The 16,976-nt window shown below is 41.5% G+C and overlaps 1 protein-coding gene across 1 annotated transcript in view; it reads left to right on the top strand.

The window, feature by feature from the left end:
- Positions 1 to 12,602, top strand: part of FAM81B (family with sequence similarity 81 member B) — a 51,437-nt gene extending 38,835 nt beyond the window's left edge. Inside the window, exons 5-8 of the mRNA XM_018560533.1 lie at positions 3,180 to 3,286; positions 7,369 to 7,504; positions 9,268 to 9,463; positions 12,397 to 12,602. Coding sequence (XP_018416035.1) covers positions 3,180 to 3,286; positions 7,369 to 7,504; positions 9,268 to 9,463; positions 12,397 to 12,530 — 573 coding nt within the window. The 3' untranslated portion in view covers positions 12,531 to 12,602. The remainder of the gene's footprint in view (positions 1 to 3,179; positions 3,287 to 7,368; positions 7,505 to 9,267; positions 9,464 to 12,396) is intronic.
- The last annotated feature ends 4,374 nt before the right edge of the window (positions 12,603 to 16,976 follow it).

The following is a 16,976-nucleotide window of genomic DNA, read 5'->3' on the forward strand; positions in this document are numbered from 1 at the left end:
CGAATATAGGGGTGTTGGGGCAGCCACACACTACTCAAATTTCGCACGAGTGTATGTGTATGGCCAGCTTAAAGGCAAAGTCCACATTTTAGAAATAAATATTACATGCACACTTCTTCATAAAAGAAAAAAAAATTGCATTTATTTTGTTTTTGCATTGGAGCCAGTAAAGCATTGCATTCGCAATCAGTCTATATCGAGGTACAAGCATTCACTAATATTGACAGGAGGAAGAATGAATAGACTACAAGAGTGGTGAGGTCATCGTATTCCATTGAGTACTACGATGTGATCATGTTTCATATTACACCCTGAAAAGTAAACTTGTCCTTTAAGACTGAAGGGATAATTCAGTGTAAACATAAGGTGATGTCTGTATATTTTTCCCTGAAGTGTGTGATATAGAACACATGAGAGTTTTCTGCCACTTTATAAGACATAGAAAAACGACTTTCTTCACACCTGCTCAGGTATAATATTGTAATGAGGAATGAAGACAAAGGAATAAAACAAATAAACTTCTGCACTTGTGTATAGCACCATTCTAAGTTCTTCAGATATTGCTTTGGTTTATATTATGTGGCCAATTTAGGTGTCAAGACTGCTTAAACGCACTGTAAACCCTAACAATTAACTTCTCTTATGTGCTTCATTTGCTTTCTATTGGTTTGTTAAATAAATTTGAAAGCATTTTGTTATATCTTTTAGATAACTGCAGAAAAAATCCAGCTGATAACTTCCTGTACTCTCAGGCTGTGCTGCACCATAATCAGGTAGCATTGTTCCCAGTTCTCTTTGTGATCCACAGAACACCTCTCCCTATGTTATGAACATTAGAAGGCGGATTTGTTATAGCACACTTCATGCCTCAGGGTGACAGTTGTGCTCCTCCATAGATACAGTACATTAAGTGAGCGTTATCACCCCAAGACAGGAAGTGCCTTTCTGGCTGGATCAGCAGGTGAAATTATAAGGAAAAAAAAGCCAAAAAAAAGCCCAAACAAATGCAGCCACCTCATCTAAGGACTGGTAAACTGCAGTATTTTACCATTTTGTCCTGTGTTTAGATATATTTTGATTGACTTTGTAACCAGGTAAAAGGTCTGGTCTCCCTTGAGCCTCAGATGGCAAACACCACATCATTGGTCATGGGGTTGTAACCAGTTGCAAGTGGCCATAGGCCTACTCTTGTGTCTCATGAAACACACATTAACACAGGCACAGTAACTGGAGAGCAGCTCCTTCCCCTAGGTCCGTCTTCACAGCTTATAGGCCTGGGGTAGACAAACTCCGGCCCTCCAGCTGTGGTGAAACTACAAATGCCATCATGCATCTGCCTCTGGGAGTCATGACTGTGTCTGTCAGAGTCTTGCAATGCCTCAAGGAATTAGTAGTTGCACCACAGCTGCAGGGCTGGATTTTGCCTACCACTACTATAGGCTGATGTCCTCTGGTTCCCTCCCTTGTCCCAACTGACCCAGGAAGAGCCCAGGAGTGTAGACGTCAGCATTTTATTTACCTTTTCCTAGGAAAGAGTGGACGACAAGCATACCAACCCTCGCTGCACAAACAGAAACAAGCATCTGTCTTATTACACACCAGAAGAATGTCCAGCCGGGTTCGGTTAAATAAACTCAAACTTTACTCCAGTGAGGGTAGCAAACAAACATTCCAGTAATAAATGACTACTTTCTCCAGCAAGGTGGTGACATAATCCATTATTAGGGGAGCAGAGGATATTTTCTTTCAGGTATACTGGTTCTCAATCTTTTTTCTATTTCCTTCCCATAAATAGGGTGCCTTCACGTAATTCTTCCTGACTCTCTCATTCCCAAGGGAATTTCCTGCCCAAGGAGTAATTACAATCCTTGACGCCACACGATTTCTAGCCCATTGTGATAGGGAATACTTAACTGCATACTCCGCCTGGCTGCACTCCACCTACCTGTGCTTATATATCTTATCAATAGGGAGTCTTAATCTGGTCATGCACACTTGGGAATTGGGCTGAATCGCTGAACCTTAGGCATTACTCTGTGATCAGTTGTGAGCAGGGGCACTGTACAGTACAATGACAACTGCTGCCACCACCCACAGCACTTCGCATGTAATCACACATGCTGCAATTACCTGTGGACCATCACACCTGGACACAAATGATCATCTGCATGTAAACACATTTGCAATTATATGGGAGCGGCCTGCGAACGGTTGTAGACGGTGGCAGCTGTCATTGTATTGTACAGCGCCCTCCACCCACAGCAGATCACATAAGCCTCAAAGAAGAATTCCTGAGATTTACCAATCCAGTCTGATTTGTATGTGTAAATGGAGCCTAAACTTCCAGCATGCGGAAACTGCTTGTTTGTGTAGACGCACCTAGATTGATGCACCTAGACGATGCTGTCTAGGTGTGCATTCAGCCATAGCAAAGCATTATATGCTTCTAGATGCGTTTAGAGATAAGCTCTTTCTCTGTGGAAGCTTGTACAGTAAAACCTTGGTTTACGAGCATAATGCGTTCCGGAAACACTGCTATCTCTCGGCTCAATGGAATCTTTTTCATTTCTTGAAACCTTAACAAGGAATCTATCCAATGTGACATTGCATTGTCGTTAAACAGACTCATCGCTCTCACTGCTACAGCCTTATTCAGGTGGTGCTTTTCTACAACATTTTGCTCCTATTGCAAGACATTGCTTGTATATCAAAGCAACATTTTTCAGAAATGTTTGCTGGTCTTGCAAAACACTCTTGTAAACCAAGGTATTACTGTATTTTACATTCCATGTGCATAGGGCCTTAATTTGTTGTGAAAACGGGGACTATCCTGAGACAAAAATCTCCGGTGACTTAACTGGTTAAAAAAAAAACATTTTTCAAGGAAACTTTGAAAGAGAACCAATGTATTTGTCTACACAAAATTGCTATTCCAGTATAAGGGTACCACGTGGATTTCTGCCCTAGGGCATGCTGCACATTTGCATCAGTATTTTTCACACTGTGTGACTATGTATATGCATTTCTGGATACCTTATGATCATAACATGGCAATATTTTGGTGCAGCAAGCTTGGTGTATACAGACTGTGCTCTTTTTTCCTCTCCCAAGTGCTCGGAGTAAATGGTGTCTGTTTAATGCAGGAACTGATGGACTGTTCCCTGTTGAATTTTTATTAGGTAATGCAGCTACTAGGAAAGATGGAAACTTCAATTTTTGATCAGAACAACAAAGTGAAGAATGCCCAGGGGGAGCAGCACCATGAGATCCAACTTCTAGATCTCAAGTATGTATTTTAATTACATTAATGCAGCTCTGAGCAGAAAAGTGCCTTCGTCTAATGACTAGCTTGGCATAAAACAAGAGACAAAATCAATACAGAGTAAAGCAGTAGGACTTAGGAATCACTATGACAACTTGATCACTTACTGTTTTATTGAATTAAGACAACATGTTCTGCTGTGTGCAATTACATTTTTCAGTAGTTAAAGTAATCTTGTCCTAAACCTTAGCAAATCAAACTGAGCCTACAATGAAACAAATATAATGTATTAGCAGCGGGAACCTTCACTGAAAACTGCAAAAAGTCATAGCTCCAAAGCCATAGGCAGCTTAAGTTATATGGAAATAATCATTTTCCTGTAGTCAAAATTGGCCCTACCACTACCTACCTCTGAAGCTTTCCTGTTCGCTCTTTAAAATAAAGAACCGTACATTTAATCTGCCTTACTGATGAATTGGAAAGATTTGATTGTAACTTGAACTGCCTATATATTTGACATGGTTTGACATCTGCATTTTAATGAAGATATCCTCGTGTTTATGCATTTGTTCATGATATGTGCAGGGGCTTAAGTTTGTGTTGGTTTAATTATTATTATTATTCAGGACTTATATAGTACCAACAGTCTGCACAGCGTTTTACAAAATATAGGAAGACAGTACAGTTACAATACAATTCCATACAAGAGGATTAGAAGGACCCTGCTCATGAGAGCTTACAATCTAAATGGAGGGGCAAGTGATACAGGAGGTAAAAACTGTGAGGGATGAGCTTGAGATTGAAAGAGTAGACATACAGATTTTTAGGAGGAGGAAAAGGCAGACAAAGTAGGAGATACACTATATTACCAAAAGTATTGGGACGCCTGCCTTTACACGCACATGAACTTTAATGGAATGCCAGTCTTAGTCCTTAGGGTTCAATATTGAGTTGGCCCACCATTTGGAGCTATAACAGCTTCAACTCTTCTGGGAAGGCGTCCACAAGCTTTAGGAGTGTGTCAATGGGAATGTTTGACCATTCTTCCAGAAGCGCATTTGTGTTGTCAGGTGCTGATGTTGGACGAGAAGTCTTGGCTCGCAGTCTCCCCTCTAATTTATCCCAAAGGTGTTCTATGGGGTTGAGGTCAGGACTCTGAGCAGGCCAGTCAAGTTCCTCCACCCCAAACTCACTCATCTATGTCTTTATGGACCTTGCTTGGTGCACTGGTGCGCAGTCATGTTGAAACAGGAAGGGTCCATCCCCAAACTGTTCCCACAAAGCTGGGAGCATGAAATTGTCCAAAATGTCTTGGCATGCTGATGCCTTAAGAGTTCCCTTCACTGGAACGAAGGGACTAAGCCCAACCCCTGAAAAACAACCCCACACCATAATCCCCCCTCCACTAAACTTGGCACAATGCAGTCAGGCAAGTACTGTTCTCCTGGCAACCGCCAACTCAGACACGTGCATCGGATTGCCAGACAGAAAAGCGTGATTCGTCACTTCACAGAACACGTCTCCATCTCTCTAGAGTCCAGTGGCGGCGCGCTTTACACCACTGCATCCAACGCTTTGCATTACACTTGGTGATGTAAGGCTTGGATGCAGCTGCTTGGCCATGGAAACCCATTCCATGAAGCTCTCTACGCACTGTTGTTGTGCCAATCTGAAGGTCACACAAAGTTTGAGGGTCTGTAGCTATTGACTCTGCAGACAGTTGGCGACTCCTGCGCACTGTGCACTTCAGTATAAGCTGACTCCGCTCTGTCATTTTATGCTGTTGTTTCCATTTGCTTCCACTTTGTTATAATACCCCTAACTGTTGACCGAGGAATATTTAGTAGCAAGGTAATTTCACGGAACACCTGAATCCAATGATTTGGAGGGGTGTCCCAATACTTTTGGTAATACAGTGTATATGGATATTGGGGTAAAGAGTTCCAGAGATTGAATTATATATTGTGACAGATGGACTAGTTGTCACAGTGTAGGTCAGCACCAGTGAAGGAGTCACTAATTTCAAACAGGAGGGTTTTGCCCACAAATGGGAAGAGTCTGCACTCAGTTGGGGCTCCTGAGCAACCCATGGCCAATGCAGGGAGTGCATGTCCTGGCCTGTCTGGACCTCAACAGACAGGTACCAAAATCGAACCAACATCTGACTGCTGAAAAGTGGAGTGAGTCTATGCTTGAAGAGGCTGGGAGTGTGAGCACACTCGGCAGAGTGGTAAACCAGCTATGAGGCTGGAAACAACCCCTATGATGGTGGATCATTTTTAATGTATGGTTATATGGATTGTTCACATATTCTTATAGGAATAAATAGCAAACATACTAGAGGGAGAGCAACAATGGACACATTATATCACTTGCATTGGGCTGCATTGCTCAACTCCCAATGCAAGTACAAGGAAAATAGTCCTGTTTTCTATGGTGCCCTGCATTGATGTGCACGGGAAAAATGGAACATATTTAATTTTATCACAGTGCAGCATTGTTTCCTATGGGTATGGTTCCCACCTGGGCGTATTACAGGCTGTATGAACGCGCTACAAAACGCCCTACGCCCAAAGAAGTAAGGAGCTTCTTTGGGGCGTATTTGCCGCGCATATCCATTGGGATACAGCCAAGTAGCTCTCGAAAACGCGCGTTTGTCGTGCATTTTTTATCACGAATCGCGGTAAAAACGAGCGGCACGAAACGTGCGACAAACACGCATATTCTATATGTCTAGGTGTGAACCCAGCCTTAGGGTGGGGGTGAATCTTCCCGCTAGGGTGCTGTACATTAGCAAACTTACAACAAAAGATCAAACTTCCACTCCACCCAGAATGAAAACATTTTTGGGTATGTTTAAAGTAAAGACAGCAATAAAAAGCTGGCAGGTTCTAACCCCTGAAATGAAGATATACCAGAGAAAATCCCATGTGCCTTGATGCAGATGTCCCTCTCACAACTCCAGATGTTTTCCACCCTCCAGACCTGGATTATTATGATGATCTTTTTCAGTGTTCTGGCTTCTCCTCTTCCCTGTAGGCCCAATACTCACCATACTGTTAACTGTAGTTTGTCTGCACCTAAAGTCTCGGCTTTTGTAGATTTTCATGTGTACTACACACTGTATTCTTAATAGGGGTAAATATAGTCCGATGAGACTGGATTATACCAGTTTGGCTCACTCACAGATAGTGTGGCCAGGAATGATTTTTATGTATTTAGGAAGAGCAGATAATTACTATATGGCTGACTAGTACAGGGAACAGGATGATTCATAGTACAAAACTATAGTTTACAGTATATTAATAGTAGCAGGTATATAGAATCCAGGGTAAAGAGGAGGCTGCAGTATTGTTAGGTTATGGTGTAGGTGTCATGGGGACTCCTCACCCCCTTGTGATTACCAATCCTGCTACTTCTATTTTTAAATCAGTGGTCCTCAGTCTGTGCATCAACTTATCATAAAAGATTGGATAGATCTTCCACCTCAAATTGTGACATTACTAACGGTGCTGCTATAGGTATCTAAAACTCCTTCAGACCTTTGCAGTCAATTGCATCAATGCACCTGTGTTACCATTTGGTATGTTAAAGTGAGTAGCAAAAAAAAACAACCCAATTCCTTCACCTGTCAACACATGGCAATGGACCAAAAACCAGACCTGCAGCATTTATTTTTATAACACAGCATGGGTGTGTTGCCACCTACTGTACTTGGTGTATTGGGATAACATTCTAAATGAAAGGCAACTCACGGCACAAACAATGTTTTACCGCGCTTTCTCCAACGCATAGGTCTGAAGGGGCTCTAAAGGTGACTTCTTAGTGAGGTCACTGACACAGAACCAGCATGCAGTTCAGAACATGCACATTTGCTCTAGGACAGTGACTCAATGGGTAGTGAAGCCAGGATGAGAATTAGTTAGAGAATATGTACCTTTTAACCCAAGTCAACAGTGCAACACCCATATTAAGTGATATCTAGGTGTGCAATTGCCCTAGCAATATTATTAAAAGATGCCATAGGTAGAAATACATAATTACATACATAAAAAAGTACACAAACACATGATCAGACATCTTATTAACTATGTTTTTCTTCTCAGACTTGCTGGTATTTTTGATGGCATTCAGGGACAAATCCAAAATCAGCACAAGTGGGCTGAATCCAAGGTAGAAAGGCTAGCAGAGGAGCAGACTCAGCACTTAGAGCAACATCTTAATAATCTCCAGGAAAAAATGGTAAGTGCCATTAATTAATTGTTTCTTATGAGTGCTAAGCAGATTGAGAGGCATTTTCCTTCTTATGAATAATAATGATACAAAGCATTGTTAAAGTGTCATTTATTTGGATATGAGTGACAGTCAGACTACTGGTACTATCTCCAGGGGATGCCCCCAAAGAAAGATCTCTATGTCAAAGTTTCCAGGTCTGTCCTGCTCCTGAGAACCTGGAATCATCACTACTGTAAACAATAAAACCCAACAAGGTGAGTTTGACACCTGGCAATGACTGCAGAAGATGGAAACTCCTTGGAACTAATACTAATGTGTAGAGATGACACAATTGTAGCATGACTTCGCTGAGCTTGTACACCCCCCATACAAGAGCAGTGGTAACACCAGCAGCACTTCACCTCCCACTTAAAATGAGATGAAGATATACTGTACACTCAGGCAATCAAAGAGTGCATGTTTATGATATGGTCTTTCAAAGAACCTATGGGAAAATCGTAGGACTTCTGAGCTACCAAAAAGCCATAAAGTGCGCATACAGGAATATCTAGCACTAAATAAAGTAAATGCACTTTCTATAATTGACAATTTATTAAATGTAAAGCCTAACCTTTTAATTACTCATTTCTGGGAACAAATAATATATAACAACCAAGCTGGGAAGCAGATTAAATTTGCTTTGTTCATGATAAATCACAAATATAATTATTTCAGTAAGTGCATTGTTTTAATTTACAGTACATTAGAAATGCCATTGTCTAAATACAACTCCTTAGTAAATGTATTGGCCTGAATTTCTAGGCGTTTGAAATGAAGCAATTAAGGCAGACTTGGGAAAGTGCATCTCGGCCTTTACTTTCATAAACTGGCAGACAAATCAGCAGTCAGTCTCCAGTCATGGATCCAATGTGAAATGCCTGAAGATTGTGGAAGATTTAAAAAAGCACAACAAATGCTGTTATGTATTCATAACTGGTGGGATGGAGAAGCCCTGAACGGGGGAATGCTGTAGAGAGAAGACTGGTTCTGTACAGAATGCTGTAGAGGGAAGAAAAGCTACGGACAGGGGAGGAAGCTGTAGAGGGAGGAGAAAGTCTGTACTGGTGGGATGATGTAGAGGGAGGGGAAGGTCTGTACTGGTGAGATGATGTAGAGGGAGGAGAAGGTCTGTACTGGTGGGATGATGTAGAGAGAGGAGAAGGTCTGTACTGGTGGGATGATGTAGAGGGAGGGGAAGGTCTGTACTGGTGAGATGATGTAGAGGGAGGAGACGGTCTGTACTGGTGGGATGATGGAGAGGGAGGAGAAGGTCTGTACTGGTGGGATGATGTAGGGGGAGGGGCAGGTTTGTACTGGTGGGATAATGGAGAGGGGGGAGAAGGTCTGTACAGGGGAATGATGTAGAGGGAGAAGCTATGTACGGGGAGGATGATGTAGAGGGAGGAGAAGCTCTGTACAGGGGAATGATGAAGAGGGAGGAAAAGCTATGTACAGGGGGAGATGAGAGAGAGAGATACACGGACAGCCTTGGAGATATAAGATTGTAAAATGGTCAGTGCTGCTTTCAAATTGCTTTGCCATTGAATGCAGGTAAGACAAGGCTGAACCTTCTGTGATAGCGCCATTTGGTTGTTTCTTCCCTGATATTTCTAGTCCTTCCTTGTACTAGTACGAGTGGTTCATCCCACCAAAACCTCAAATATCAGAGTGGATTTGACATTTGACTAACATTTCTCAAGTATAATGTCTAACATGAATGTGTTTCACAGGATGCAGTAGAAAAGAGACTCCAGGAAAACATGCACCACTTGACTTTGAAAGTAGACAACACTGACTATGTCCAAAGGCTGGAGGCGAAGCTCAGCAAATTGAAACAGGCAGAAGAGAAAATGGCTGCCAGACTCATAAAACATGAAAGTGAAATGTGGGATGAGATCGAGAATATGAAAAGTGAATACAGAGCAGGCAAGTCATTTATCCCTCCTACCTGTGCAAAACCTTCCATTTCACAAGCGACTTATCCAGACATTATACTGGCCCGAAAAGTACTCTAGATGTTAATTAACGCAAAACAAAAAAAAATCAACATGCGGCATACATTTGAAGTAGTGTGTGGGAAGTGGTAGAAAAATGTTCCTTATAATTACATTGTTGTCAGAGGAGCAGAGAAGTGTTCTTCAGAGCTTATGTTTGAACTTCTCTATATTCTGATCTAAATTAATATTACGGTAAAACATATGAGCTGTCTGGTCAGCTTTCACGCAGAATATTGTTCGGAGAAATATATAAAGAAATGAAAAGTATACTGAGCTGTCACCTACATAAAACCCAACTCAACCAGAGTAGGAATGGTTAGAACCATAGTATTGATATTTGCATTCCTGATTGGTAGCTTTCCCCATTATTTCCTGTCCAAGTAACACCTTGACATATAATAATACACCTGCATCGGAAATCATACAGAGTATCTGATACCCTTTAGAAACCCGTTGTCCATCTATGAGACAAATGTCGGTGCTTGCCCCCAGATTCATGTACCAGTTGCAAAGGCTTGTTGCGGCTAAAGCCAACAGCGTTCTTAACAACCAGCGATGCAACAGTGGAACAGCATCTCTCTGTGCGCCAGATCAGAGTTGGTCTTAATTACTGCCAGTTTTCCAATCCTTAAACTGTCAGTAATTATTTTTGAATCTGTCACAGCCATAAAGACAGATTCTTAAAGTGGTGGTATTAAGAACTACTTGAATCTGTCAGTAAAGATAGCAAAACTGGCGACAGGGCTTTTTAAAGATCCATACAACAAGTAAAGTGCAATTAAAGGAAAATTATGGGGAGAATGAAATACACTCTTTCTCATAATTAGAGCCGATGTGTGACACTAAAGAGGTCACACGTCGGCTCCATTGAACGGGAAATGAGTGATCACATACCACTGATCGCTAAGTTCCCGATCTTCCCCCTGCAGAGAGTGGTGGCTGTCAGTCACCACTCCCTGCAGGGATTCCACCCTCCCCTCTCCATTCGTCCAGAGCTAGAGGCAGAGCCAGCTGTCAATCAGGTGGGGGGATGGATCCCGACAATATTGACGGGATTTGTGCCGGCTGCAGCACTGTCAGCATACAGCGGGCAATAGCCCACCATATGCAGAGTTTTGGGTCACAGGAGGACATAGTATATAGACTGTATATAGTATATAGACTGATTTTTTCAGCCCGTTCCTTCTCGAAGAATATATGCTATACTGAGTGCGCCGGATCATTGCAAGCATTTTTAGTGTTGTGTTTTTGGTCTTTTAATAATGTTTTAAACGGACAGCACTATGGATTCTAAGTTTATTTCCATCTACGAGAGTAAATACTAAACATTGGATGGAATAAGAAATGAAGAAACCATCCAGGTTTTTTCCACCCATGAAGCTGGGAAACAAGCTTATGGAGACCTAAAGTAGCCATTAGGTCCATCCTTTGAGGTGAGAGGCGTGTGTTAAAGGGGTGATAGGATTCACCAGGAATCATCTTTATATACAACAGTGTGTGGATTTACACGTGTATGAGACGTTTTGGTTCACTGGAATCGCATCATCTTGTTATTATATAGATTTATGCTGAAGAGATTAACATTTATGGACTTTATATGATATACACTTGTTATTATTTGATGATTATGCAGATTGATTTATGGTTTTAGATAATATTTATAAGCACTACACTGGTTTATTTTTTTTAACTCTTTGCTAGATTGTATTCACACAATTTTGCAGTGTTAGCGTTTTTTTAGTCACTAGGTTAGTTACACTTTTGAATATAGTGCAATTTATAGATCACTAGTAATATGTGCCTCTAGGTGCCTGCCGTTCATGCCTATGGTGGTTTGTCCCCCTCACTCCATGACAGAGTATCTCACGTATTTAAAGCTGATCTCCAGGAAAGAAATACCCTTGTAGTGCTAGAACTGCAAGTGGTACATGCTTATTAAGTCAAGGGGCAGTGTAAAGTGCTGTAATGCTTCTTATTCCTCGCTCGAGCAGGTTTTCTCCATACTGTGCCACTGATCTCCCAAAGCCTCCTCTCTAAAGTGCTTCGGCCTGTAGTTACACTCCGACATCATCACATAAAATCCAGGATCAATAGTCCTGCATTTCCATGTACAATGCAGGATCAATAGTCTTGCATTAAATGCGAGGACAGGAAGACAGCAAGGCCCTCCCACAATTCAGAGCATCGGAAAGAGAAGGTGCATGCTGGAAGCCTGCTGTAGCGAGAAATAAGGTAAGTATTGCACCTTGTTCCTCTACCCCTAAACTTAGACTCCATTCACACCTGTGCAAATTAATGCGGGTCACCCAGTGTGCATTAATGCACAAGAGCATTGCCATTCTTTTCTATCTTTAACAGCACAGTTCTGCCTGCTGCTGTTTGTATTGAAAGCCAAACATGGATTTCTCTTAATTCATGCAACTGCCTCCTGCTTTCTGAGCGTTGAGCGGGATGGCCTTCTGCTATCGTCACATGATCATTCCTTATGTTGTCACAAGAGAAAAACTCCTGCAAGCCATGTGAGCCTATCACATGAGCTGAAAACTAAATAAATGTTTACAGATTGGTATTTGTTTTCTTTTTCTAAATTAGCGCTTAATTACAGATAATCATGAGTAGGTATAAATTACAAGCGGTTACATATCAAGCTCAGAGGAGTGTCAAAATGTTCCTTACAACAGCAAAGACAAGGTAAACATGTCAGACATTATCTTACATAAGCCTTTGGACTTACCCTTTAAAATGCCAAATTGCAGTCAGCGGAGAGCTACTTTTTTTATTTAATTTATTTTCAATATGAATCATAAATCAAATTCTATTTAACGGTGAAATTTATACATCTAATGTGCTTTTTGGCAACAGGATTTCAAGCTATACAAGAGTCGCTGAATTCTCTTCAACAAATCCAAGAGACAAAAGTAAAACTGGAAAGCAGAAAAGTTCAGAAAGACATTAAGAAAATACAACGCAAGATTGTAGAATTGAAAGACATTTGAGATGTTGCAGTAGGCATACTATACTATGAATATAGTATTCACAAACCGTAAGGGCAATGGCTGTGTATTGGATAAATGAGAATTTAAAAAGATGAATCTGGACATCTTATTTCATCCAGAGCAGCATCGGACTACGCTGAATGTAAGAAAAGTTCATTTCATGTCCGTAATTTATCACATATGTTTTTAATCAACAAGGTGCCATGTTTTCTACCTTCTTTAGCAATAAAACTGGTTTATAAGGCAATCGGACCTCTCAAAAGTAGTTAATGCAGACATAATACAAGATTTCATTCTCTATGGAAGAAATACCTACGTAACATGTATATAAAAAGCTGGTGAAGCTTAAAAATGCATGTATAGCCAACAATGATAAAGCCAGAACTACATAATTTAACAACCCCACCATAACAGTGTGGACCAAGATCAGACATATAAAACGCATAGTCACAGCCGGCATTGATAGTGCCGGAGGCATGTTTATTGATCACGGGAACTCTGCCTTACATCCTAAAATGTATTGGAATGCTTCTTATAAATAAACACTATCTATCCTTTCATAAGTAATTGAAAATGTTCTACTTTTGCCAAAGTGATCCATTTGGGAAAAGTGGGAATGGTTGCTAATGCACATCCTGGCTAATAACCTTGCTAGCAGCAAAGCAGCTCACACCACGACTTTTTGATAATGAGGCCATGTATCATCAAGGCCTATTTTAAATACTGTAATCAGATTTGTGTTGGACTTAATGGATTTAGTAAGGAAGTAAAGGCCGTTCACTTAGCAATGTGAATGTCGGTAAATAAGGTGCTTGTGCTCACTTTAAATATCCAATCATGTTAAAAGGATATTAAAAAACAGGATTTTTGGTAGCACGTTTGGTTGACATACAAGGAGGAAGTAGGCCGTGCTAAGGAACTGTCTCTTCCTGAAGTCAAACTGATAACAGGAGGCACATTGCAAGTCAATAAAAGAATAGGATTTTTTTGCTCACCCGATCATCCTTTTTTTGGAACCCATTGAGGTACATAGAACGTTTTAAACCTTCAGGTTATGTTGCCACCTACCGGCAGGACACTAGCAAACAAACACATTGCAGGCCAGCCCACGTTATAACCCTCTCCTACTATCAGCATGGCTCAATTTAGAAGAAAAGCAGTACTAAGAACATGTTTCCAAACACAGAGGAGTGGGACCAGTGTCCTTCAATGGACTCAAAGAAAAGGATTTTACAGCAAGTACAAAAAGCCTATTTGCTTTCTTGTTCATTGAGGGAACATCCACCTTCAAAAACTTTGAAAATGTGTGAAATGACGACCAGGTAACAGCCTTAAAAACCTGGGCAACAGAGAAACAGGGGTCTAGGCTAGAACACCTAAGAAGCACTCATAGCCCTAGAATGGCGTGAGGTTGACTGGAAAGAGGGAAACCTAATCCTCAAGACCATAAAATTGCACAATGGCCTGTCTGAGACACCTAGAAATAATGGAACTAGAAGCTGGGATTTCATACCTGCACCCATCTGGAATGTCAAAAAGAGAATCAGTTTTGTGGAGTTATGGAGTGATAGAGAGGTATACCCAGACAGCCCAACTACATCTAGACAGAGAGAGAAATCTTCTGGTGCAATGCAGCTGGGACACAAAGAGGAAAGTAAAGTGTCCTGATTAAGGTGAAAGGCTGAGACCACCTTGGGAATGAAGGTCTAGGCCTCAAAACCACCTTGCCCCTATGTAAAACCAAAATAGTTCCTTGAAGGATAAAAAGCTGCCACTTCATACACTCGTGTAGTTGAGGTGATAGCAAAATAGAAAACTGCCTTGTGAGCGACAACAGATAAAGGGATGTCTCTGATAGGTTCAAAGGGAGGGGGGGGGAGGGGGGGGCTTCAGAACACTGAAATAATCAAATTCAAATCCCATGGAGGTAGAGGGGATTTGACCGGGAGAGAGTTAAATGGGATACCACTTGCACAAAAGTATTTATCAGGGCATGTTTGCTGCCTCTGCTGTCAAGGTCAGAAATAAGCTGGGCAATCTATGAAAAAGTCATCTATGACTGTAGTCATGTAAGGAACACGCTGCAGGCAGACCCCAACCTGTTAGTGGATAGTATTTCAGGTAGGGATGCACCGATATATGGCACTTTTGTCATAATGCTGAAAGTGCAATTTTCCTGCCGATACATCGCCGCATCCCTGATTTCTTTCCTCCCCGCTGGGCGCTGCTCTGTGTCCCAGCCGGGAGGAGAAAAACGGTGACAGCAGGCCGAGCGCTCCGAGAGGAGAGTGCTGTGAGCGGCCGGCGTCTCCTCCCACACCGCTCAGCCGCCTATCACAGTGCGGCAGAGCGGTGTAGGGGCAGAGACAGTGCTGTCACAGGAGGCTGAGCTTTCTTCCCTACATGTAGGGTGCATCCCTACACCGCTCGATCAGCCTCCTGTGACAGCGTGTTAGAGAGAGCAAAGAGCAAGGTACAAACACTCAGCTATCAGTGATCGCTGAGTGTTTGTACATAATTGAGGACATGGTATGTTTACTATATCCTCAATTATGAATGAATGGAAAGTGATCTACATCACCTCCATTCATTCATAATTGTGGTTATAGTAAACAAACAATGTTCTCATGTTATCAATGAACAGGAACACTCATAGAGGATTCCTGTTCATTGATAACATGGTACACAGAAAAAGAGATTGACTTTGTGTTCTCAATCTTTTTCTATTTTAAAAGGGAAATATCAGGGGTCTGTTTAGACCCCTAATATTTCCCTGAAGCCTCTAAAAGTAAAGTAAAAAATAAAAATATTTAATAAACAAATTAATTAATAAATACAAATATTACAAAAATTAAAAAGTTTATAAAAAATAAATAAAAATACAATATAAAAAATTAAAATAAAAAACATTTTCGGTATCGGCATGACAATTGTTTTTATTTTGGTTTAGTTTCGGTTTTTACATTTCCATTTCGGTGCACCTCTACCCTGTTTCCCCAAAAATAAGACCTCCCAGGGCCGGTGGTGGCATAAGGGGGAACCTGAAGAGCCACGGGAGAGAATCAGCGCTGCCAACTAAGCCAGCGCTAGAGGAAGCGAGGCGGCAGCGGATGGAGCACAGCCGCATAAGCCGATGCTTCCTCTATAGCGCCCGCTCCTGTCACAGGCGGAGTGATACCAAATGCACTCCGCCTGTGAGGAATCAATAGTGAAAGCGCATTTCGCTCGTTCTGGTTACCAAATTGCTCTTGGAAAGGTACAGCACCCCTGATTGCCCTGATTACCCTATTCTTAACTTTGCCATTTTGAATTATTTAATTTGGATTTGCATTAACTTTGGATTATTGTACATTAAAAACAAAATAAGACCTACCCCGAAAATAAGACCTAGTGTGTTTCTTTGAGCCCCAAAAAATATAAGACAGTGTCTTATTTTCGGGGAAACACGGTAATTTCAGGTATATTCAGTACAGCTGGACTGTCCCCTCATTTCTGGAAACGGACATGTGACAGCTGCAAGTGCAGTAACCAGCAGGCTCAAAAAATAAGGGCCTAGGCCTGGAGTACTCATGGAACCTGGGCAGCTGGTAGGTGGCAGACAATGCAACCAGAGGTGACCAAGGATCACTGCAGGAGGGCAGTAGGAACAAATCAAGGATCCAAGTTTCACATTGCTCTGATAGGAGCAGAAGCCAAAGATGCTTCCTTGAATCAGTGGGATCCAATCACAGAGGGGTAGGACCAGTCCCAATCAAAATCGAGGACAATTGTGCCTACAAGATAGTGAAGCGATCTCCTGTAGTTACCTGGAGAGGAATCTTGATTGAAAAGAAAAAGCTGCTAAACAAAAAAAGTAGATTAAGTCTTAAATCAGTGGAGCTCAGAAAAAAGGTCCACCCTCCTCAGACACTAGCATACAACTGAGGCATGCTGGTAGTAAGAAGGGTTATACTCTGGGCTGAGCTACATTTTCTTGTTGTGTCCAATCCTCCTGTAGGTGACAGTATAACCTGAACATTTAAGACTTCCTGTGTCCATCAATGGAGAAGGAAAAATATGCTATTTGTAAGTAAGAATTTAAGTACTTGACTTTTCCATACTTTTACCGGAATTTCAGTTGGTGTCAGGGTCCTTAAGTTCAGTAAACATTCAATTTGTAAAGTGAAGATTTACTTTTTGTAACTAAACACTGACGCACAAGTGGTGTTGATGGTTTGGTCCTAATAAAATGAATGGTAGATAAAGAACCTACAGGTTGTTTGGTGGACTAGCAGTAAAGTGCCCGTGTTCCAAATTTACAGACCTATACTAGTGTCTAGTCAAGATAACAGGAGTTTATTAACAGGATCAGTAGTTATTCAGATGCAATTGGGTTATACTGCCACTACAGGGGGATTTGGACACTGGCAAATAAAAATGTTGTTGGCCAGCCAGGTATAACCCCTC

Source organism: Nanorana parkeri, unplaced genomic scaffold, assembly GCF_000935625.1.
Source record: "Nanorana parkeri isolate BGI_ZX_2015 unplaced genomic scaffold, ASM93562v1 scaffold462, whole genome shotgun sequence".
Classification (NCBI taxonomy): domain Eukaryota; kingdom Metazoa; phylum Chordata; class Amphibia; order Anura; family Dicroglossidae; genus Nanorana; species Nanorana parkeri.